We start from the raw sequence: 24,175 nt of genomic DNA, 5'->3' as shown, positions 1-24,175 counted from the left end.
AGTGTGAGGAAAGGGAGACAGAGACGAGACGGTTAGTGAAGATTCCTTCCTAACCAAAACAAGCCTTGGACTGCAAAATAATTTATGTTCTGTTTTCATTTTTCTTTGAATTCCTCCCTCTGATGATTAGCAGTGTTTGGTTTTGTTAACACACACACACACAATCCATGTCCTCCTCCCCTTTCTCCTCCTCCTCCTGGTGTGGAATTCTAAGTCGTAGCAGTCGCTCGTCTCTCCTGCTGCTCTGCTCTGCGTGAGTTTGCAGGGTTAAAGCTCTCCGTGAGGAATTCAACAGGAGCTGCAGACAGAAAGAAAGATCTGACTTCTTTCTTCAATCCAGTAGGTGCAAGCCCTGTAGTCTGAGGCCTCACCTGCCCTCCCTCATCCTCCCCCCGCCGTCTCCTGTCTGATCCCTGCACCTGTTCTGACTCGTCAGCCAGGTGAGGGGGGATCCTCTGGCCTTGCGCTGTTTTTGCAGCTGACCGTAGCTGTGGGGCAATTAGGAAACCAGTCCATTCATTTGACTGGATTGCTGCTTTGCTCTGTATCTCTCTTTCTCTCTCTCTCTCTCTCTCTCTCTCTCTCTCTCTCTCTCTCTGTATAACCCACCTCCCTGCATATCCCTACCCCCCTCCCACTCCATCTCAGTCTAGCCCAGTCTGGTTGACATTGTGGCTGTGTGAGGAGCTGCAGAAGTTTCCCTGCTGGAGTAAAAAGTGTGGATCACATTGCAAAGGACACAGGGGAAGGAAAGGTTGAGAAGGAATTCTTCTGCTGGACGAGGTTGGATTGAGGCGACTCAGATTGAATAGAAAAAAACTCCAAACCAAAGGATTGTGCATTTGGAAGAGCAGCAGGTATGAAAAGCCAGACTGTGGTTGTGTCTGTGGCTCTGCTGGCCCTGTGCTGCCTGCTGATCCCCAGAGGAGGGGAGAGTGCTGGGGGGATCGTTTCTTTTCGGCAGGCTGAAGCAGAGAAGCAGGCTGGGGATCAGCTGCAAGATGAGCCCCTGGAAGACCCAGAGAGTGAGCAAGTATTCGCAGGGGACCCTCACCCACTGGGGAGCAGCAAAAGGGGAAAGAGAGACACACAGGAGGCTGCACAGGCAGGTGAGTGGACACAATTCAGATTGTAAGTAAAGTAAAAGACATATTTGTTGCACAGTCAAGACATCAACGCTGATCAGGTATGGTCTGACCTCCAACATGATATGGAAGAGCACACACACACACACACACACACACACACACACACACACACACACACACTCAGAGTCTGACAGCTTTACAGGCATGAGAAAGTACAGATACTAACCTGTTACTCCTCCACAGCAGAGAATAAAACTGATCGTGTTTGTCCTACATACCAGACAGGGAAGAATACACTGACTTAAGCATATTGCGGTCAGATATGACACAGACTGGCCTTTTCCACTGCCACAGCATACTGCCTGTATGATTAATACTGACCACAGTGCATATCCACTCTGGTCAGACTGATAGGAAGACTGTTGCACAATTGCAAACAGTCAGCTCAAACCGTTGAGCACCGTTTAATGAGTCTCACTTATGAGATGATGCTGAGGTGATAGTGATGTGTTTATTGAACATCTGGACATATTAAAACGGAAGTCTGGTTTATGGAGTCCAGCTAATGGAAAGATAGAGCAGTGTTTTCCATGAAAGGGCCTCACAATTTGAGACAACCTCAGGAGGAAATACTGATGAACCTGAAGCAGCCACTAAAATAAATCCGCTGTCTGGATTTTCCCTGGCAGCGCTGTGTTTTGCCATTGCAGATAATAAATCATTGCATAATTCAAGTCTGACATAAATGAAACAGTGTTACTTTACCTTTTATTTCAGTCCTTAATGTTATAGGGCTTTTATGGATTAATCTCTTGGCATTATAAGATATTTAGTAATACCAGCTGAAGAGGCTTAATTGTTTTGGGGAAAAAGACAATTGTTTATGCATTTATTGTGCTTTGTGCTTATGGTCATGATCATGGCCAAAAGATTAAATTAATTTGGGAAAAACTCTCTTCTTCTGTTAACCTCATCTTTCTAGGTATTTCTGGCAGGGTGAGGAGAGAGCCAGAAGAAGGTAAAAAGAAGAAGAAGGACAAGAAGAAGAAAAAAGAGCCGAAGGACCCCAACGCCACCAGAAAGCCCAAAACTGACAAGAAGGGAAAGAAGAAGGACAGGAAAACAACAACAACAACAACTGAACCACCCACCACAACAGGTGGGGACAGAACAGAGCAGAAAGCAAAGTTTGTACTTGAATGATTTGTACTTTATGGATGTTGTTGACCTTGTGTTTGTCTGCTGCCTTCAGTGATCCCGACTGAACCGCCCACTGAACCGTACACTGACTACGTCTATCCTGATGTTGGTGAGTGACACGCACTTAGGGACTGTACACAAACTAATTGGATAGGAAATATAGGTACATTCTATAATTATAAATCTATTTATAAAAAATCTATCTATAGACCAATCTCACTTTTTTAGTTCATGTGTCTGCTGGGGATAAATAACAGTCTATTTTATCAAATTTTAGATCTACAAAATGTGTAGCATTTTTGATATTTTATTTGGGTTTACCCATGACTGCAACACCCTCCTCTTAATATTTTATAATATAATACTGGGTTGGTGCAACTCTTCCCACAATTATTGAACATTTTAAAGGGGTACTCCACAGATGTAATATCAAAGTCACTTTTCAGGGCTTAAAGACTCCATTATCTCCCTTAAAGGAAAACAATATCTATAAAAAAAAAACACAAGATTAGTGCTACTTAGCCAGAAAGCCAGTTGTGAAAGGTTCATTCATTCCAAAAGATGTTAAGTTTGCTTCCAATAGCAATTGCTGTATCATGTTTTCTAAGAAAGCAGTTAATATATATAAGCATAACCTAAAAAGTATTGTTGTTGCACTGTTGGTGGAGCCTGGGACCTAAGATTTTAATCGTCATAACTACACTGTAGCTATGTACGTATGACTAATAAAAGCCTTGAACCTTGAACTTGAACAATATTTCAGTTTGGACACCTGAGACTAGCTTTACATCTGTTTTTCTGCCAGACAATGAATACTGGAAACCAGAAGATGACTACTGGGATGCCGATCCCACACCAGCCGGGCCTGAGCCTGAAGCTCCAGAAACAGATCTTCCTTATGATGACTATGAGCCGGAGGAGGAAGACCTGGCTGCTCCAGTGACAGATCTTCCGTATGATGACTATAATCCGGAGGAGGAAGACCTGGCTGCTCCATTAACAGATCTTCCATACGATGACTATAAGCCGGAGGAGGAAGACCCGGCTGCTCCAGTGACAGACGTCTACGATGACTACTGGAAATCCGAGGAGGAAGAGCCGTCCACTCGGGCGCCTAATGCTTACGATGACTACTGGACCCCAGACGATAAAGAACCATACGTTCCTGTGACTGATAATTACGACACCTATTGGAAAGAGGACCCGACGCCCCCCACCCCAGAGGTGGATGGGAAGACTGATGACTCCGACTACTGGGACAAAAATTGTGAGTCTTTCTTTGATTGAAGATATTTGTGGAGTGACAGTTTGACACCAAGGGGCAACATCTGGGGAAGTGTGGCATTTATAGAAGTGTTGTTAACCTGCATTCTGTTCAATGACCAGCAGGGGGCAAAAGGGAAGTCTATAGAAGTCTATAAGAAAAAGACCCTATTGGGACTTGATTTATTACCTCAGAAAACATTCTCTCATTGATTTGATGGTCTCGACTGCTAGTTTCAAGTCGTGTTCAATATAGCATGATGTTCATTTTGTAAATTATATTTCTATTTAAATTAAAATAGGCGATAGAGCAGAGTATGCAGTTTAGGGCTTGTCTAACTTATGAATGACAGGTTGCTTTTCTTGGGTGTTGCCGTGTTATGGTCTTACTAATTTAACCCTTTCACAGCAATGTGTACTTATGTATGTACTTTGCTCCAACATCTTGACACCAATGGGTGACATCCAATGATTGGGACGACTTCTTATATGCAGCCTATGTTTATCACACGCATGAATACAATGAGGTACAATTAGAATTATCCTATGGGAACATAATTGTTGTGCCGATCTTTTGGACTCAATGTTTTTTATTTATTCAAAGAGGACAAATGTAAGAAATTAATTTAACTTTTTACTTATACTGCAAATAGTTGTCGAACTAAATTTCCAATTGCTTGTATTACTCATCAGCAGCTTCCGGTTAGATTCCTTCATGCACCACAATGCCTCATCCCTGTTTCGTTTACTGTGTTACTACAGTCACAGCCAAACATGGATCAATTGTGTTCTTGTTTTTAAACCAGGTCCACATGACTCCATCTGCCACCTGTAACCTATTAGAAGAAGACCACAAGGTTTCTAAACAGCTTCATTTGATCTGTTCTGTGAATGATCAGTTCGTAATGAATCACAGTTATAGATTTTAAGTTTTCGTGACCCACTCACTGTCACATTTTGTAAAGGTTTAAAATTGTTCACTTGTATTTCGGAATATCAAAAAAACAATGTATTTGAAACAATATTTGGACCAAAAAACAATTGTTAGGTTTTATTTGACTGTGACAACATTCACTAGGTGATATGTAATACAACATCTTCCAATACCCTCTTCCGGCCCTTGGTAATCACAATGCTTTGTTCTACCCCTTCAAACATTTTCAAACTCCAATACTGTAAAATGGTAAGTTAGGATCATTTACAGACTTCACGCAAAAAAATTGGTCACTATCTTCCAGCCTCCAGCCTCTGTCCACCTGACATCAGCCGTGACTGATCTAGTTTTTCCACAGGCTCAGATGTAAGAAACAGTCCTTCGTGTGGCTCGGTGACACTCATCTGGAGCGGACATATGTGCTCATTACTCTGTATTTCCAGCATACTATACCTATGCTCTCACAACATTTCCACTGATTCACTCACACTTGCACATCCTGTATTTTCTATCACGTTCTCCTGTTTCTCAGTCTGATCGGACACTTATATAATCCCTCTGTTTGGCTAATTTTCATTACGTTTTTTATTTCTTCTGCAGATGAGGTGCCGGAGAATCTTCCATTCCCTGATGGTAAAGAGGTCAGCCCTGAAATCGAAGTAGAAATTATACCAGGTAACTTCTGTCACTCAAACATGCTTGAAATTCGAGTCATATTTTCAATGATGTCGTCAACTAGTGAGAAATCTCTGTAGACTTTGTGATGCAGACAAAATGTAATTCCATCTGTGCCTTTATGCTGGCAGCAGATGAGAAATCCTGCGCAATTCAACACATGGCAATAACATAACAGTGAGTCTGTGAGCTAACCTGCCCTACTTTTCAAACAGGAGTGGGTAGATTTGCTTGGTTCCAAAGAGTCAACAAAATGTTCCTTAGTTTTGATGTGGAGATTTAAAAAAAAAAAGAGCCTTGTCATCAGATCACCACTTTGTTATAATTCCTGTAAATGTAAATTAAAGATTTAACAACTTAATTACATCGTAGGCGTCACAGTGGCATCCAAATAAAGAACAGTTGTTGTGGGTGAATAAATCAGGGCTGGACTAACCTGTAAAACTTTATGAAAGCACGTCATCTTATAAAGTATCACTTAATAGCGTTGTCTCTGAACGAGTTGTCTGACCTTATGTTTGTTTTATCTACGCAGAGGAGCCCACAGCCACTCCTCCCGATGAGGGGACATGGTATGATGATTACGACGAATACGGAAATAGTATGTGCACACACACACACACACACACACACACACACACACACACACACACACACACACACACACACACACACACACACACACACACACACACACACGCACACACACACACACACACACACTGAAACATATCCAAACTGTTTTATATTAGATCCATTAGTTAAGCTGCTGCAGTGACTCTTCCTGCCAACAAAGCAGAGAGCAAGGAGAGCAAAGCGATAAATAAAAGTCAGGTCATAACTTTCCAGACTTTTAAATGATCTTTTGTGACATTTGTACTGCATTTGGTTCCTAATAGCTTATAAAAACACAGAAAGACTTGCATACACACTGCTGTACAAGGCACAAGTGTATATACAGTATAGGTATTTCTATAAAATGATCCTTAATTCTCCACAGGCAGGAAAGGAGCAGAGACTGATGACAAATGGATGGAGAAGGAGAAAGAAAGGGCAGCAAAAGAAAGAGCAAGGGAAGAGAAAGGTAAGATACTACTCTCTTTTACTGTAGATAACACATTTTGCACAATCTTGTCCGAAAACACCGATATTGGAGTTGCCAAATCAAAGAACATGGCCTGTGACCTCAGTGCAAAAGTACTAACAGATAACAGAAGGTGTTGCCTCATTTAGATCAAATGTCTGTTTTAAGAAAACAGCAGATGTGACTTTCTACCATGTTAATGTCAGCAAGCCTTTGGTACTTGCTTTAACTTGTGAACAAAAGTTCAACCCTTCCATAACAAAATGGAGATTATTCAAAGTTATTTCAGAAAGCTCTTGTGAGTTGCACTGAAGCCAAGGGAGTGAGAGGGGAGGTCAACTGACACTGATCTGAATGCAGTAGATTAGTGTGAGTGATAAAGAAAAAGGCAACAAGGGAGAATTAGCAGGCATGTTGCAATGTAGAGACTTAAAGTATCAGCTCTTTTTCGCCACGTGTCTGCTGTGTGTAGCGGGGTTAGCTGGTGGGTAAGGAGAGTCTGGAGACGATGATATATAACTCCACCAAGACCGGTGTCAATAGGTCACTTCCTGTGTGGATGGTTCACTGCTATCTGGGTTCAAGGTGAAAAGCATTTTGGCTTAAAAAAGATCAGACGTTTTTGGGGCTTGAAACAATGATCTGTAACAAAGAGGCGCAAAAGCAGATGTGCTCCTGCATCTATACACATCAGTGTGTGAATGGGTTTGTCCACTTGTGTGTGCATGGTAGGTGAGTTAACGTACAGCTGTAAGTAAGACTTCTGGCTGCCATACTACCAGCAATAAACTTTATTATGTCAGTTCAGTGTGTACAAATCTGACTTAAGATAGGATGTTATGAGTTTGATCAGCACTTGGAAGAGAGATCATAACATCTGTTTTTTTTTTACTACACTTTCTTTTTGGCATTTACATTTTTAAAAGAATGCACATGGGTTCCTAGATCATTTCTGGGAAGAGAGAGAGAACATATTCAGCCAAGACAATTTGATTTGCAGTAAGACCTTTTTTTTCTGATATCTGCCAGAGAGAGCGGAGAAGCTGAAGGAGGCCGAGGAGCGGGCCAGGAACAGACCCCGCGTCTTCAAAGAGCCAAAGAGTACGTTTGTTCAGATCTGGAAGGCATTGCTTAAGCTTCTGCTGATAACATTAACATATCATTAAAAAATGTATTGGCAGAGTGCCCTCCCCTGGGGATGGAGTCCCACAGGGTCGAGTCGGACCAGCTCACAGCCTCCTCCGTGTCTCAGTATATCTTCGCAGCTCAGAGGGCGCGACTCAACATGCAGGTAAACCATCAGAGGGGGCTGCTGTGGTGGGAACGCTTTCAGACAGCTATCACTTACATACTGCCAGGCTTTAATATAAACACCAGCTACCAGAGGAGCCATGTCGGAAAATATAAATTACGGTTGAGTCTGTTACATCCATTATCTGCTATGAGTGTCTATGGCCATAATCTATAGTCTAAATATTCTTTTTAGTAGCTAAATTATTGGATCAGCTGATGAATTATTGCAGTGTTTTTAGTCATCAGTGCATCTGTGAGGTATGTGCAAAGTATGAATTAAATATAATTGCATGTCAGTGCGCGATAAGTTAATATTTGGGCTCCAAATGTGACCAAGTCAAAGCACCCTGCAGCATGTGTTGTGGTCTCTGTGGTTCCCAGGGCTCAGATGATGAAGACAACATGAGAGGAGGAGCGTGGTGTGCAAACCAGGAGGATACGATCCACTGGTTTGAGATTGATGCTCGCAGAGAGACGGAGTTCACAGGAGTCATAACCCAAGGACGAGACTCCATGAACGCGTAAGACACTAACACACAGACTAGGTATTTTCTATTTCTGAATTGAACATGTTGCTAACACATTGCTTCATTTCAGGAGTGACTACGTGTTGTCCTACTTCCTGGCTTTCAGCAATGACAGCAGAGAGTGGACCACCATCCATGATGGGTACACTGACTGGGTTAGTTCACCTTAATGTACTATATGGCCCCTCCTTTTGGCATTATGTATGATTTGCCTTCTCTTTTCCTGACTCACCTTTCTCCCCCTCCCTCTCCCCAAGTTGTTTTTTGGAAACAGTGATAAAGACACTCCGGTGATGAATCAGCTGGCAGAGCCTGTGCTGGCTCGCTACATCAGAATCATCCCTCAGAGCTGGAACGGCTCCCTCTGCATGAGGCTGGAGGTCCTCGGCTGCCCACAGCCCGGTGAGCCTCCAACACTTTAAAAACAATCTTCACAAGCAAATTGTAAATCAGTATATATACATAGGAGCACATTCTCACCCTGTGTTACCGATAATTATTCAAGACGTTGTTTCATACATACCCAAACGGTGAATGAAGAATCAAACACAGTACAAAGTCTTGGTGAATTAAAGTAAATGAGGGCAGCATTTGAAGACATTAACATTTTATCCTTTCACAAACTCTCATACAACTCGTGCAGCATAATCCAAGTCTCATTTAACCAGTCGTATATTCACTTCTTCACAAACACATGCATTTTCACTATAACGTTTCTATTCTATAAAAACACATCTGCATAAAAAGTATCCAAACAAGTGTGGATTGGTCCAAACTTGTTTAAATAGGAAGGTTTTATGCAAATAGGCAAGAGGTTATAAACCTACAGCTGGTTAAATGAGACTTGGGTTATATTACAGAAGTTGTGTGAGAGTTTGTGAATGGATGTTTCCATAAATGTTTGCGGCCCCTATGCAATTAAATTCATCTAGAGTTTTCCGATTGTTCATTTAACTAGGAGCGATGTGAGAAAAACTAAGTTTTCTTCACATATTCAATGTAACAAAGGGTGAGTAACTGATACACAAATTGACCTTTTCTGGATGAAGTAATCCTTTGACACACTTATTAATGCACGCACACTATAACACACAAAATGAAGGATGCATTTTATTTGTGTCTTGTTCCACAGATCCAGTGGATGTTCAGTACAGGCAGAATGAAGTGAATCCAGTGGATTACCTAAAGTTCAGACATCACAGCTACTCAGAGATGGTTGAAGTGAGTATCCTCCACACGGCCCCCTGCACATCTGCTGGCTCATTGAATTCAACAGGAAATACCTCAGTTATTTCCCCAAAGACGAAAAACTAAATAATTTCCCAGAACATTTAAACTGTTTTAATCCACTTTAATATGAACTGATATTAAACCCTCACCCTAACCCCGCAGTGTGCTCATTCCTTCTCTGCTTGTTATTACAGCTGCCACAGGGCAACATAACCTTTCCAAGGCAATGCTTATCATGAACAGCGGCCACACTTTGCCCAACCGTCATGAGTACTTTGTTGATTTTTAGGAGGATTTCTATGTGTAAATGATGTACAATACTTTGCACACTGACTGTTACCATCGTCTCACGTGTTCAGGTCATGAAGTCGGTGAATTCAGAGTGTCCCAACATCACCAGCGTCTACAGCCTGGGCCGCAGCTCCAAGGGACTCGATATCATGGCCATCATCATCTCCGGCAACCCCACAGAGCATGAAATAGGTGGGCATGTGTTCATATGACTAGGGATGCAAGATATACTGTATAATATCAGATAAAAGATCAGCTGATTTTCTAAGGCCAAATAGCTTTTATTCACTTAACCAGCTTGTGTCTATAGAGTAAGTTGGTTTGCAAACTGCCTATTAATAAGTGCAGACACTGACTGTAGATAAAGAGATAGAGAGCCAAACATGTGGTCGCACATGTTGACGTTTCTCAAATGTTCAGACAAAGTAACCATGATTGCAATTTTCTATTATTAGTATTATGTGTTTGTAGTTTTAATACATATGATGACAAACCCTAAATTAGATTTGGTTAGGTCAAACTATGGAATATGAAATTGTCGTTCTAATCTAAATCTACAGCCCTTCTACCTTTTGATGATCATAAACTACAGGCCTTGAACTTCTTTTTAAAAAACTGGAAATGTTTGGGTATCTGGTATCGGCCACATAAGCAAGTAATAATCAGTTGTTGGCACTGGCCGGATAAAATCCATATTCTGCATCCCTATGATGATGAATCTTTTTTTTGCTATTAAATGCTGTTTGGTTGAACAACTGGGGCTCAATGGCACCACCAATGATTCCTATAAATCCAGATAAACACCAGGTGGAAGTCAGCAGATTACGGTTTAAGGGACCAACAACTACAGTCTTCTCCCATTGTCTCCACAGGTGAGCCAGAGCTGCGCTTCACGGCCGGTCTTCACGGAAACGAGGCAGTGGGTCGGGAGATGCTGCTGCTCCTCATGCAGTACATGTGCAAAGAGCACAAAGACAGAAACCCCAGAGTGCAGCGTCTGGTGGAGGGAATACGCATCCACCTGGTGCCCTCGCTCAACCCCGACGGACACATGGAAGCTTTTGAAGCGGTCAGTGGTTATCATTGTTTAACATCATGTGTTTTTACTTTTCTGGCAAACAAAAGAGAGGCACAAACAGGAAATGCCAGAGAGTCATGTTCGCGGTCTTGGGTGACTTGGTTTCATGTGGCCCGTTTCTCCTCTGCAGGGATCAGAGCTGAGTGGATGGACCACGGGACATTTCACTGATGACGGCTTTGACATCTTCCAGAACTTCCCCGAACTTAATAGTATCCTGTGGGATGCTGATGATAAGGGCCTTGTGCCAAAACTCACTCCCAATCACCACGTGCCCATACCCGACAACTACGAGACCAACAGCTCGGTATGGGACCCTGTTTGTGTCTTACAACCAGCTTATTATAAAATCTGAGGACAAAAGACCTCCAGTTTAGGGTTGTTGTTTTATCACCACCAAATGCACTTCTTGTAACCTCTCCTCATATTTTTTTAATTGCCAGTGGATGTAAAATATAATTGTATTTTTAAAAAGGTGGTTGAGGTTTACTCTTAAAGCTAAACACAGTGTCTACTCTGCTTACATCGGTCTTCTTGTCTTTATTCCAGTTTGCTGTGGAAACCAAAGCGGTAATCTCCTGGATGAATAGCTATCCATTTGTGTTAGGTGCAAACTTCCAGGGTGGGGAGTCAATTGTAGCCTACCCTTATGACAGCTTACGTCTCAACAAGCCTGCAGAGAGACAGAAACCCCACAGCCGCAAGAAGAGACAGTATGACTTTTCCTCACCCTTAACCAATGCGTTCTGACGTTGTCTTTCCTTCTTTGCACACATTTATGTCCTAAACTCTTTATTTGTCATGCTATCTCCTGCATATAACTCTTCATGAACATCTCACATTCACCATAAAGTTAAATAGTTCAACTAGAGTCATTTCTTACAGGTATGAAGAGGAAGGTTTTGATGGGACAGAGTGGGGAAGGGGCTACCACACAGAGCCGGAGGAAGACTGGGGATCAAGAGGACATTCAGAGCCAGAAGAGGAGGAGAGGGGATACGACCACAACCAAGGTTACGAACATGGCTACGATCGAAACCAAGGATATGACCGTGGGTATGAACACAACCAGGGATACGACCGTGGATACGACCATGGATACGACCGTGGATACGACCGAAACCAAGGATACGAACATGGCTACGACCAAAACCAAGGTTACGACCAAAACCAAGGTTACGAACAAAACCAAGGTTATGAGAGAAGAGAGGAGGAAGAGGATGATCGAGGAAGAGGTGCCGGTAACCAGTACGGGGAGCCTGAAGATGAGCCTCGGATGATCCCAGACGAGTCCCTCTTCAGGTGGCTGGCTGTCTCCTACGCCTCCACTCACCTGACCATGACACACAACTACCAGGGCTCCTGCCACGGAGACAACGCCGCAGGGACGCACGGCATCGTCAACCGGGCCAAATGGAAGCCAATCAAAGGAAGTAAGTAAATGCCAGCAGTAGAGGAGGAAATACTCAGATTTGTTTTACCAAAGTTAAAGTAGCAATGACAGTGAAGACAAATCAATTGAAAGTCCTGTATTCAAAATATGTAAAGTACTAATTCTGCCCAATGGCCCATTTCAGAATAATACATATTATATTATTGGATTATTGAACTATTGCATTATATGTATGCATTACTTTATTTTTCCAAGTTGGTAAAGAGGGAACTCATCTTTTAGAATTTAGCTTGGGATTATCTGGCCTACAGTATATACCTGATCAATTATGTTGATTATATTTTTGTATTTTTAATGTGAATCTGCTTCTTAAAAGTAACTCATAAAATGTGTTGGAGTAATAAGTGCAATATTTGCCTCTGATTTGTAGTGAAGTAGAAATGTAAGTAGCAGCAAATGAAGTTTAGTACAATTTTGGAATACTCTACTTAAGTTTACTACTAAGTACATGTATTGTGTCTTTCAACCACAAGAGGTCAGTAGGTTTATCCAATGTTTTTTGCTAGTGTTTTAGCTATCTCCATGCATTTTTAACACACCCTGCTGGACAACATGTGCTGTGCAGGATCTGGTTTTCAGTTTGTGTGTGTTTTCACCTCTCTAGGTATGAATGATTTCAGCTACCTGCACACCAATTGCTTTGAGCTTTCTATATTCCTGGGATGTGATAAGTTCCCTCATCAGAATGAGTTGGTGTATGAGTGGGAGAAGAACAGAGAAGCAATGCTCATCTTCATGGAGCAGGTCAGTCACACACACTCTCACACCATCATAATGACTTCCTGAATTAAGATTGTCCTCAACTAAAAGGTGTATGGTTTCCTTGACAGATCAACTTTATATTTGCATTACATCTCTCAGTGTAATGTTTGTATATTGACCCATTGGTGATTATTGTACACTCTTATAAAATAAAATATATAATGACAAAAAACAAACAGGTATTTAGAAAATATTCAATCATGGCAACATCAGAAGTAGTGATCTCATCCCCTTTAAAATACTCCCCCTCTCAATCTAGGTGCACCGTGGTATCCGAGGCATTGTGAAGGATCAGCAGGGGAACCCCATTTCGAACGCCACTGTGTCTGTAGAGGGAGTAAACCATGATGTCACGACAGGTATCCTGAAAGACTTCCTCTTCTTGCATCTCTCTGCATACGTTTTAACCTCATTTCTTAAAACAAAATGGCTCTCTTTGTTATTGTAGCCCAAACAGGGGATTACTGGCGGCTGCTCAACCCGGGGGAGTACCGCGTGACGGCTCGAGCTGAGGGATACTCCCCTGTGACTAAACTCTGTGTGGTGGGGTATCAGTCAGGGGCAACCGGCTGCAGCTTCAACCTGGCCAAGTCCAACTGGGACCGCATCAAACAGGTAAGGCACTACCATCATACAAGTCACGTGCATTGTTTTTACTTTTAAGAACCATAATTCACAGCATAAACAAACATTTTTGTAACTTACTATCAAGGAAAACTGAAATTCAATGGAATGTTCATCAGACTGCAGTAGCTCAGTCTGTAAGGACTTGGCTTGGAGTGTTGACTGGTACTTTGGGAGGTGCCAGTTCATCTCCTAGGTGTTGCCGAGCTGCCTTTGAGCAAGGCACCTGACCCCCACACTTCTCCCCAGGCGCTGTATAATGTGAAATGATTAAAGGATTTGAATTGAATACTTTATTCCCGTTTCTAATACAAAAATGACCAAAAACAATGCTTACATTATCTCAAAGTCAGCATCAAGTTAGTGTCTCACTCTCACTAAAGCCAATCTCAAAGTCGTTTTAAATGTTTTCAAGACTGTTAGTCCAAAGCTTATTTTGGACTTGCATGGGTTACAAATGTGTAGCTTTATGTGACTCACACTAAACAACTTCCACACCAATGACATGTTTGCGTGTGTGGGGCTGTGACTTTACCATCTCTGCTGCTGTGTGTAAAACCAGTACATCTCTACCTTAAATCCTTATTAAGAAAGTGTATTTCTTATTTCTCTGCAGATCATGGCCCTCAATGGCAACAAGCCCATTCGACTCAGCTATGGCAACAACAAAGTGCAGTCACCGGCAGTTGGGAGTGGCAACAGACGTTTTGTAAACGGCAACAATGGGGCTACAGCGAACTCGGGAGTCATCGCCGAGCGGCGGAAGAGGCTCAGGATAGCTCGCATCCGTCGCCTTCGTCAACAGAGATTACTGAAGTTAAGACCCCCGACGACGTTACCCCCGACAACAACCACAATTCCCACAACGCCAGAGACAACCACTTTCTGGTACGACTCCTGGACCGTAGGGGAGGGACAGTCCTCCACGCTTGGCGGATTCACAGACTCCATCCTGGACTATAACTATGAATACAAGATCGATGACTATTAATCTTACACACACACACACAATTCAGTAAATATGCATCTTTCCTCTCCTTCAAGTAGTTCTAATTGCCATGTTGTACTTTGAGCAGGCTGATCAACGAGGAATCCTGTCTTTGTGACAGACAAGCAATGGGAAGGCACAGAATATTAACTACAGTAATTGTATAAAGATAGTGTATCTATAACAGAACGCCTCTTCACAGATATTGTTATAGCATTTCCGTTTTCAGTTCACACTGCATTCTTCTAACTTGTTAGTCTTTTTGCTTCATGAAAAGATGTTTATTGTAGATGCACATTAAAAAAGTCTTGTTTTTTTTTTACTTCAGAGTTATTTACACATATTTTTACAGTATGAACAGTCACGAAAGGGTTCAAAAAGCTTACAGCGATTCAGAGGAGGGAAAGGGTCTTTTGTCATGTTGCCTCAGACGCAGCAATGAAGTAGTTATTTTTCAAATAAAGGTTTGTTACTGTAATACACAATGCCTATTCTGTCTTTTTTTGCGCATTTGTAAACACGTATTTGAGTGTAGCATTCTGGGATATCAGTGCTTTTATATCTTTATTTTAAAACTACAAACGAGTATTATGGCCAATTGAGAAAAAGTGTTTGAGTTGTGACTTTAAATGTACTCAAAGTCATTATTTAAGATGTGGCTGGGCCCTTATCCCTTCTGGAAAAACAACACACCTTGACAACAGTAACTTTAACAGCAATTTGTTGGCCATTATGACACTGGACAGCATCAGTGTAGCAAGGACTGTAGTTCATGTCTCAATGTTGCTGTGACTCCGCTGTGACTCTGCTGTGGTCATAAGAATTTAGTTTGAGTGTTCATCAATAGCGTCCTAGAAGTGTTGATCTGTATGTGGATATTATGGACACTCAGTGGCTGACGTTCATCTCACTGTCCTCATCCTCGTCCGCGGAGAAGGCAGAGAAGCTGATTGGCTCACATGTCAGAGTACGTAAATTCACCAGGCATGCTGTTTGGGTGCTGTTGAAGTCTGGAATAGTAACCAGAAGGCATTCTTGGCCATCAGGACCTGGCAAGAAGAGAAGAAGAAAAAATATATTGGCATATGAGACAGTTCATGTGCACAATATAGCCAAAATAATGTCAATATTTTAATATTTAGAGTCTAAGGACAGACCATAATGTGATCACTCACCTTTAACGAGCTTAGACTGAAAGGTTGGGGCCATGCCACTGAAGTAAACATGGGGACACTCTTCCAAGATGAAAGGGTCTTTTTGGTAAAATGGGTAACAACCTGGAAGAAAATGTACAGAAGACATTGTGAGTACTGCAAACAGGTATAACCCAGAAGGTTTGCGTTTGTTTTGCATCAACTTGTGTGACTAACCCAGAGTATCGGGTGCTGTTGGCGCCAGGTGTCTGAGTCGCAGCGTGTCCTCCAGTATTTCCAGGTGATCGTCCATGCTGCTGTACCTCTGAATGTCACAGACATTCTGGCCGGATGTGCCCAGGAACCTTGGAGGAAACACAAAAACATGGCTTTTAACATATTCAAACTTGCTTAGGGTTCAAGACCAAATCTGTTGAGGAAACTATTTTTCCGAGGCCCATAACTTTGACCCAGTTTATAATGTTCTACTCCCCTGGCTGAGCACAGGGTCTCTGCACTCTGTGTTTTGTCTCCCTATCAGAATCAGAAACAGGTTTATTGCCAGGTAGGTTCACACATACTAGGAATTTGACTTGATGTCATGGTGCATACATAAAATATAAAAAACAAGAAATCTAATATAAAACACAAAATATTTTTTACACCGTAATAAAATACAGTTAAATAGCAATAAGATAAATAATGCAGTAGTTTGCATGGAAATCGAATGCTATGAATGCATTTTTGCATAAACTAAGAAATGTGAAATCAGAATATGTGCAGAAAGGAGTAGGAACATTGTGTGCATGAATGTAATGCATATAGTCTATAATGTGGCAGAGGTAAAGTATCAGCGGGGGGGCCGGGCCTTGTTTAAGAGGCCGGTAGCGGAGGGGAAGAAACTGTTCAGGTGGCGTGAGGTTTTGGTCCCGATGGAGCGCAGCCTCCTGCTAGAGGGGAGGGGGGCGAACAGTTCGTGTCCGGGGTGGGAGGGGTCGGCCACTATCTTCCCTGCCCGCCTCAGGGTCCTGGAGGCATGCAGGTCATGGAGGGGTGGCAGATTGCAGCCGATCACCTTCTCTGCTGAGCGGATGACACGCTGCAGCCGGCCCTTATCCTTGTCTGTGGCTGCAGCGTACCAGATGGTGATGGAGGAGGTGAGGATGGACTCGATGATGGAGGTGTAGAAGTTCACCATCATCGTCTTTGGCAGGTTGAATTTCTTCAGCTGCCTCAGGAAGAACATCCTCTGCTGGGCTTTTTTGATGAGGGAGCAGATGTTCTGCTCCCATTTGAGGTCCTGGGCGATGATGGTGCCCAGGAAGCGGAAAGACTTCACAGCAGTGACTGGGGAGTCACACAGAGTGATGGGGAGTCACACAGAGTGATGGTGAGCCACACAGAGTGATGGGGGCGGGTGGGGCTGCGTTCTTCCTGAAGTCCACGACCATCTCCACTGTCTTGAGAGCGTTTAGCTCCAGGTGGTTTTCTCCACACCAGGTCACCACCAGATGGTCCATCTCCCACCTGTAGGCAGACTCGTCCCCACCAGAGATGAGTCCGATGAGCGTGGTGTCATCTGCGAACTTCAGGAGCTTGACAGACTGGTGACTGGAGGTGCAGCTGTTGGTGTACAGGGAGAAGAGCAGGGGTGAAAGGACGCAGCCTTGAGGGGAACCGGTGCTGATGGTCCGGGTGTCAGAGACGTGTTTCCCCAGCCTCACGTGCTGCTTCCTGTCAGACAGGAAGTCTGTGATCCACCTGCAGGTGGAGTCGGGCACGTGCAGCTGGGAGAGCTTGTCCTGCAGCAGAGCCGGGATGATGGTGTTGAAGGCGGAGCTGAAGTCCACAAACAGGATCCTGACGTAGTTTCCTGGTGTGTCCAGGTGCTGGAGGAGGAAGTGAAGGGCCATGTTGACAGCGTCGTCCACAGACCTGTTGGCTCTGTAGGCGAACTGCAGGGGGTCCAGGAGTGGGTCTGTGATGGATTTCAGGTGGGACAAGGCGCTCAAAGGACTTCATAACCACAGAGGTCAGGGCGACGGGTCTGTAGTCTTTTCCCAAAATCGGACTGGTGTGTCCGGGCCTTAATAGTGATTTGTTTGTTGTGTCTTGTCGTGCAGAATGTTGTTTATTCTCTTAGAACTAGCTAAATATATGGAATAATGTCAATTCTCCGGACGTAACTTCAAATGAATCTTCAGTGTTTGCCATCAAGTTCCAGCTCTCCTGTGTTCTCATTTTGTTCTACTCCTTGCTCCAGAAGTTTCCATTACAATCCTATCCTCTGCTCGTGACTATATTATTTTATAATAAGTGCTGAACAGTGGACTTTATTTATGTCGATTTTAGTGGTTCATATGTGTTTTTAATAGTTAAAGAAACGTGTTGATTTAGGAATGTTTGTATGTATGTACTGTATGGTATTGCTTACCTAACTCCATCAATGTGAGATTGGTGTGGATTGGTGACCAGCTGCAGCGTGGGGTACACGGAGGACAGGGGGAACATGCAGCGGTGGAGGGCCTGCTGAGGGAGGGTGAAGTTGGTGGGGTCGTACTGGCCCGGCATGACATCCACTGGAACTGAGGCCTATAACAGCAGGAGGCAGTGACAATATAGTTATATCATCACTTTTTTCAGATGAAAACCCTTTGTAAGAGATTCAATAAGTAACTGTAACGGATAGGAACTTAACTTGTTATCTAATTACATTACTCCACAACATGTAACAAGCTACTGTAGAGGGGGGGGCAGACTCACCACCAGCTGAAGCAGCATCTCATCCAGCAGACGAATGGCCTCCACGCTGCCAGCCTGAGTCTTCTTAGTGAGGTATTTAGGCTTAACACACAGAGGATTAAACATGTTTTTAAATGTTAATAATGAGAGCCAGTTCATGTTTGCTTCTTTAGAACTAATTAAACATATTTTTGAGAATAATTGTGTGTCAAACAGTTACCTTGGTCGCCGCGTCAGCATCCTGGGTGTTTTGGCTCAGCAGGTTTCCAACCAGTAATACTCTAGAAATTGTCGCTGCGCCGCTCTGCTCCCCCTGGTCACCCAGCTGACCAGTTACCATGTCAACCAGCAGCTGCAGCCCCAGCATGCTGTCAGCGTGAGTACTGCCGAGCCCGAGTCCTGAGACCAGGAGCACAAACCTGGATGAGGACAGAAGCTGCATTAGAACGTATTATCACTAAAGGCAGGGATATATGGTGTGTATATGTATTTGTGTGTTTACCTGTCGGAGCTCAGTGTAGGTCTTGGTGATTGTGGAGGAAGATCAGCCATGCAAAAGTCCTCAACAGTGAACTTCCCATCATTCTTTTCGGCTCCATATATTGCAATAACACTACCTGTAAGAGAAACAGAAGAGAAGCCATTACATAGAGGACAGCTGTACACAGCTGAGCGATGAAACCCTGTAATCCTATATTCTAAATTCACATTACAAGCAACTGCGTCCCGAATCCAATTTCTTTAGCTTTCATGTGACACAGATCTGTATGAGTGTGGACTGTGGACACTCACACATACATCCTATTTTCCTCTTACCTGTGACACACTTGTCTCTGTAAATGTTGCCCTCCAGTTTGATCCTCTGTAGCTCATCCTCCAGAATCAGCTCATCCGTCTCACTGATGAATTTGACTCTTGCAGGCTGAGGCAACAGGTTGTGCTGAAGGGAAGAGGAAAACAATGATACATGACACCTGCCAGAAAATTAGTTCATTTTGTCAGGGATTTAGGGGGTCAAGCTGGTGAATGTTCCTTGACTGCTGACCTCCTCACTGATCTCTTTCAGAATGGATGGCTGCAAATCCATACGCTTGAACAAAGTCCCCACAATGCAACACTGCTCCCCTGTCTGAAGATCACACAGTTTCCTAATAAGCACATCTGATCCTGGCAGCAACAAAAAGACACACATAGATAAGAAAAATTAATTCAGATGCTTGGGTCCAAAATGTAGGTCAAATATGTGCCAAGCTCACCCCACTTCTGCTTGGCTCTCTCTGACAACAAGGGTCTCATCTGCATGAGTCGTGCTGCGTAGATATGAGCATACTGGCGACTGAAGCTCCTCTCCCCGACCGTGTATCGCTCGGAGCATGGACTGTAGGCCAGAGACATCCTGTCAAACACCGGGCCCTGGTCCTCGGAGGGCCGGCAGAGCAGAGAGGAGCCCTCCTTCTGGGCGCTCAGGTCGGAAAACATGACTGTCCTGAAGCAGAGGCGAAGGAGAGGTTAGTAGAAACCTGTCTGCTGTGTTACATCCAAACTTCATGAATACCGTGCACGTTTAAAGTCGTTTTAAAAGGCTAGCAGCTCAATTCAAAACAGCGTTAATGACAATAGTGCTCTTCCAAAACATGCCCACTGTTTTGAGAATATCAATAATAATGTCACAGATGTAACGACCTTACCTTAGTACAGGCAACGCAAGGCTTCAGCTGGTATCCGTGTTGAATCAGGTTGTATGTTTTGTAGTCAGATATCAGTCATTTCATCCCGAGCAAAGGAAACAATTCCCGCGAAATCACCCGCTCAACATTACTGTTTTTTCAAGATGACCGCAAAGTCTCGCGAGAAAACATGGGATGTGGTATAACAAGTCTACAAACATAGAAAACTAAAGTAACGTAACGTTAACTTGAACATAAATGAACTGCATCACGTTTAAGAAGCAGTCTAACATATAATCAGCATACTATTTCATAAAGGGGCATTTTATAAAGATCGAGAGTAGTACATTTAGTTTTTTTTACAACGTCGCACCCAATATACGTCACACATTTAAAAACAAGTGTCGCGCTGTGTTGAGCTCACAAAAGCAGCCGTCTCCTCGCCATTTTTTCGCAGCTCTTTGTGCGCCACTCTGCTTTAAGAGTTTGCGTGTTTTTTGACGAGCGATTCGTCGACTCTGGTTTTAATTCTTTAATAGACAAAATGCAAGGAAACAGAGGCCACCCCCAGCACAACCACGGGTCTAACCGCCCGGTGGAGCAGAAGAACACCAACGGCCAGCAGCCCGAGGATCCTAGCAACGAGGCCTTAACCCTGGACCTGCAGAACTTCAGGAAACCCGGGGAGAAAACCTTCACCCAGCGGAGCAGGCTGTTCGTAGGAAACCTGCCCACCGGGACATCTGAGGAGGAACTGGAGAAGCTATTCGCCAAGTACGGCAAGGCCAATGAAATCTTTATCAACAAGGAGAGAGGCTTCGGCTTCATCCGGCTGGAGACCAGGATCATAGCAGAGATAGCCAGAGCAGAGCTGGATGATACCCCGTTCAAAGGCAGGCCGGTCAGGGTGAGATTTGCCACACACGGTGCAGCCTTAACTGTGAAAAATCTGCCAGATTTTGTGTCCAACGAGCTGCTGGAGGAGGCCTTCGCTGGCTTTGGCCAGATAGAGAGAGCTGTAGTCATAGTTGATGATCGTGGGAGGCCCACAGGGAAGGGAATAGTGGAGTTCACCTCAAAGCCAGCTGCAAGAAAGGCTTTGGATAAGTGCAGTGATGGTGCCTATCTTCTCACAGCCTTTCCTCGACCCATTACAGTGGAACCCATGGAGCAGCTGGATGAAGAGGAGGGACTGTCAGAAAAAATCATTAACAAAAACCAGCAGTATCACAAAGAGCGTGAGCAGCCACCAAGATTTGCACAGCCGGGCTCCTTCGAGTTCGAGTATGCCATGCGCTGGAAGGCCCTGATGGAGATGGAGAAGCAGCAGTACGAGATGGTGGACCGCAACATGAAGGAGGCTCAGGAGAAGCTGGAGGTTGAGATGGACGCGGCCAGACATGAGCACCAGGTGATGTTGATGAGGCAGGACCTGCTGAGGCGTCAGGAGGAGCTGCGGAGGATGGAGGAGCTCCACAATCAGGAGGTGCTGAAGAGGAAACAGTCTGAGATCCGTCAGGAGGAGGAACACCGGAGGAGAGAGGAGGAGATGAGGATGCGCAGTGAGGAGATGCTGAAGAGGCAGCAGGAGGGCGGCTTCAGAGGCAACTTCCCTGAAAACAGGGAGCAAGAAATCAGGATGCACATGGGCGGTCACGGGATGAACAGAAACTCGCTGGGTGCCAATGCTGGTCCTGCAGGTGCTCCTGCTGAGAATGCTCCAATGATGCCAGGGCAAGGAAACAACATGCCCGGGCCGGGCCAGGGAGGCTTCCCCAGGGGTCCCGCCGGGCCTGGAGACTATGGACCCAACAAGCAACGCAGATTTTGAATAATATGCTTAAAATCCTTTTTCATACTCGCTGTATTTTAAAGTTCAGGTAGTGAGGGGTTACTGGTTGAACAGGTGACAGTTGCATGTATTTACCAGCCGCTACAGCGTCTGTTTTTTTTGTTTTAGTTCTTTACCTTTTTTTTGTACCTTTTTTTTTTTTTTTGGGTTATGTCTTTAGTACTAAACTGTCATAACTCTGAATGAGCCATGTGTTTTACTTTTATTTCTCAAATTATTGTATTTTTCATATGGATAGAGAAAGTTTTTTCGTCCTGAAAATGTCGGCTTTTCTGAAATAAATTCATGATTCCCTAAGAATTTAGATTTCTCAATGTTTTTCAAAGCAGCATATAGCTAAAAGTGACTCCATCAAGACACATTTTATCTACATGATGGTCATTTATAGGTGGGGTTGTCTCACACTCAGTTCAGTTGGTGTTCACAGCTGTCAGCTGGATGCCTGGCATTGATTAGAATATTGATTTAATGATGAATGGCCTGAATCACAATTAGAGGGAGCTTATAATGTTAAGGAGATACATTTAGGCATCGTCATTGTTTTTCATGCCCTGGGCATTTTTGAGACTTTGGGCTATTTTTCTTCCATAACATGTCTTCTTTCATACTAGTGAAAAAACTTATCCTAAAATACACATTTATCTGTTTATTTACTTTGTCTTAATTGCTTCTTGAGATTTCTCCATTATTCACCTAAAGTTAGCTCACTTAATACATCATTTGCATAGTTAAACATTTCAGAAAGATCTTTCCGTTTCATGGTGATATCTATTGAATAAATATTTTTACCCTATTCTCCTGTAGTGTCTTTCAAAATGTATTGGTTTGTACATGTACACTTGCCAGGGGTGAGCAAGATAAAACAAGATACATAAGAAAATATATGAATATAATTGTATATTTACATACATAATTATGTTGTAGTATTCTGAATCTGGATCTATTTAATTCATCAAATTCACATAGTGGAGTAAAAAGTTCAATAGTTGCTCCTCGGATGGTGGATTAGAAATAACCAGTAACGTGAAATAAAAAATTAAAGTACCTAAAATATGTACTTCAGTACAGTATTTTACTAAATATACCTAGTTAATGTCCACTACCGACTAGAGTAGATACATTTCATTGATCTTAGCTTGGGAAATTGTTGCAAATAATAAAAAATATGATCAAATTAAAATAAACAAACAGTACATTTATAGATATTAACAGTAACAACAATAATATATAGTATCTATATATGATACAAAATGTACAGAATGTGTTAGGATTACAGGTCTCAATTTTCCCTCACGTAAACGCAAGCTAGAGTTTTCCATACGGCTCTGTGTATTGCTTTTTTCAAAGTTTAAAGGTCTAACTTTATCAATCCTAGCAGAGTATTTAAGTTAAAATATTCATGTATTTAAAGGCATTTTAGCTCGCTACTGGTTCAGATCTCAGTATCGTTCAATGACAGCAGTATTCAAGTTTCATGGAGAAACTCCTCAGTCTGCCAAGATGAAACCCAAACACACGGCATGCAGAGAAAGCCTGGTTTGTAAACAGGGTGTGTGTTAATGGAGGCGGACCGTAACAGCTGGTTGCATAATATCCAAACAGTGTCAGAGTGCATCTGCCAGACGGCCGGGTTATGTCATTATAGTCTTTGGGGTTTTGGTTGAACAAGTGTCCAAACATCTATGCAAAAAGATAAAGAGTTAAGTGAGGGATGGGAAATGAGTCTATTAGAACATTACATCAAATAGCTTATGGAAAGTTTTCATGAATACGTGCAAAAAATATAACACTGAGTTGTATAAAATAAGCTAATATGTCTCCCGTTACAATAAGGAGAATGTTTTCTTTTTACTTAAGGGCTCTCCTATCTACAACTTTATCCTTTAAAAAAGAAATACCTAAAAGACTTAAAATGACAACACAATAAATGTTATAAATCAAGTCAATACATTTAAACTAAAAAGTATGAATGAATGGTTACAAATAGGTTAAAATACAAAGCGTAATAAGTAAACATCCCTCCAAATTGAAAATATATGTATCAGTTATTTGAACATTTAAAGCATAGAGCCAGAGGACTTCAGGGATCTCACTGTAACATAGTACGAAAGATCATCTCTGGGTTGCCTGCAGTGCAGTGTGTTAATCTGCCTCACGCAAAGGTTTTATAAAATGAGATAAGAAAAGATAAACCTTAATCAAATTCAGGTTTCATGGCAACAACAGATATGAAAAAGAAACAGAAGAAAATAGGTAAGACTTCAGAACTAAACCAAGATGAAAAGAGGAAG

At 42.9% G+C, this 24,175-nt stretch overlaps 3 protein-coding genes across 3 annotated transcripts; 2 read left to right on the top strand and 1 right to left on the bottom strand.

Moving 5' to 3' along the window:
- Window positions 1–250: 250 nt before the first annotated feature.
- On the top strand, window positions 251–14,970 carry si:ch1073-459j12.1 (inactive carboxypeptidase-like protein X2). Its single transcript, XM_034118181.1, has 22 exons — window positions 251–1,109; window positions 2,071–2,247; window positions 2,341–2,397; window positions 3,094–3,555; window positions 5,086–5,160; window positions 5,696–5,761; window positions 6,161–6,244; window positions 7,274–7,345; window positions 7,426–7,535; window positions 7,919–8,058; window positions 8,135–8,219; window positions 8,322–8,466; window positions 9,197–9,285; window positions 9,654–9,777; window positions 10,458–10,654; window positions 10,794–10,970; window positions 11,213–11,376; window positions 11,549–12,096; window positions 12,721–12,860; window positions 13,138–13,237; window positions 13,327–13,493; window positions 14,119–14,970. The coding sequence occupies exons 1-22, from the start codon at window positions 860–862 to the stop codon at window positions 14,491–14,493; spliced, it is 3,804 nt and encodes a 1,267-aa protein (XP_033974072.1). The 5' UTR covers window positions 251–859; the 3' UTR covers window positions 14,494–14,970.
- On the bottom strand, window positions 14,756–20,178 carry pold2 (polymerase (DNA directed), delta 2, regulatory subunit). The gene is made up of 11 exons (XM_034118182.1): window positions 20,054–20,178; window positions 19,622–19,851; window positions 19,411–19,532; window positions 19,182–19,305; window positions 18,868–18,982; window positions 18,586–18,784; window positions 18,387–18,467; window positions 18,058–18,215; window positions 15,861–15,988; window positions 15,666–15,767; window positions 14,756–15,539 (listed from the first exon to the last, which is right to left on the bottom strand). The coding sequence occupies exons 2-11, from the start codon at window positions 19,842–19,844 to the stop codon at window positions 15,379–15,381; spliced, it is 1,413 nt and encodes a 470-aa protein (XP_033974073.1). The 5' UTR covers window positions 19,845–19,851; window positions 20,054–20,178; the 3' UTR covers window positions 14,756–15,378.
- A 272-nt stretch (window positions 20,179–20,450) lies between these two features.
- Window positions 20,451–22,677, top strand: nono (non-POU domain containing, octamer-binding). Its single transcript, XM_034118390.1, has one exon. The coding sequence runs from the start codon at window positions 20,577–20,579 to the stop codon at window positions 21,861–21,863; it is 1,287 nt and encodes a 428-aa protein (XP_033974281.1). The 5' UTR covers window positions 20,451–20,576; the 3' UTR covers window positions 21,864–22,677.
- Window positions 22,678–24,175: the final 1,498 nt, after the last annotated feature.

Source organism: Trematomus bernacchii, unplaced genomic scaffold (genome assembly GCF_902827165.1).
Source record: "Trematomus bernacchii unplaced genomic scaffold, fTreBer1.1, whole genome shotgun sequence".
NCBI classification, from domain to species: Eukaryota; Metazoa; Chordata; class Actinopteri; order Perciformes; family Nototheniidae; genus Trematomus; species Trematomus bernacchii.
This window is presented reverse-complemented; position numbering and strand designations above follow the sequence as displayed.

What these genes read in the sequence shown, in the direction of transcription:
- si:ch1073-459j12.1 (XM_034118181.1), top strand. Translation starts at nt 860, where the DNA reads ATGAAAAGCCAGACTGTGGTTGTGTCTGTGGCTCTGCTGGCCCTGTGC. An exon ending in GGACGAGACTCCATGAACGC is followed by an intron (nt 8,059 to 8,134) that starts GTAAGACACTAA and finishes GCTTCATTTCAG; the next exon opens with GAGTGACTACGTGTTGTCCT. An exon ending in GCTACTCAGAGATGGTTGAA is followed by an intron (nt 9,286 to 9,653) that starts GTGAGTATCCTC and finishes TCACGTGTTCAG; the next exon opens with GTCATGAAGTCGGTGAATTC.
- pold2 (XM_034118182.1), bottom strand. Translation starts at nt 19,844, where the DNA reads ATGTTTTCCGACCTGAGCGCCCAGAAGGAGGGCTCCTCTCTGCTCTGC. An exon ending in TGAAAGAGATCAGTGAGGAG is followed by an intron (nt 19,306 to 19,410) that starts GTCAGCAGTCAA and finishes TCTTCCCTTCAG; the next exon opens with CACAACCTGTTGCCTCAGCC. An exon ending in CCTACACTGAGCTCCGACAG is followed by an intron (nt 18,785 to 18,867) that starts GTAAACACACAA and finishes GTCCTCATCCAG; the next exon opens with GTTTGTGCTCCTGGTCTCAG.
- nono (XM_034118390.1), top strand. Translation starts at nt 20,577, where the DNA reads ATGCAAGGAAACAGAGGCCACCCCCAGCACAACCACGGGTCTAACCGC.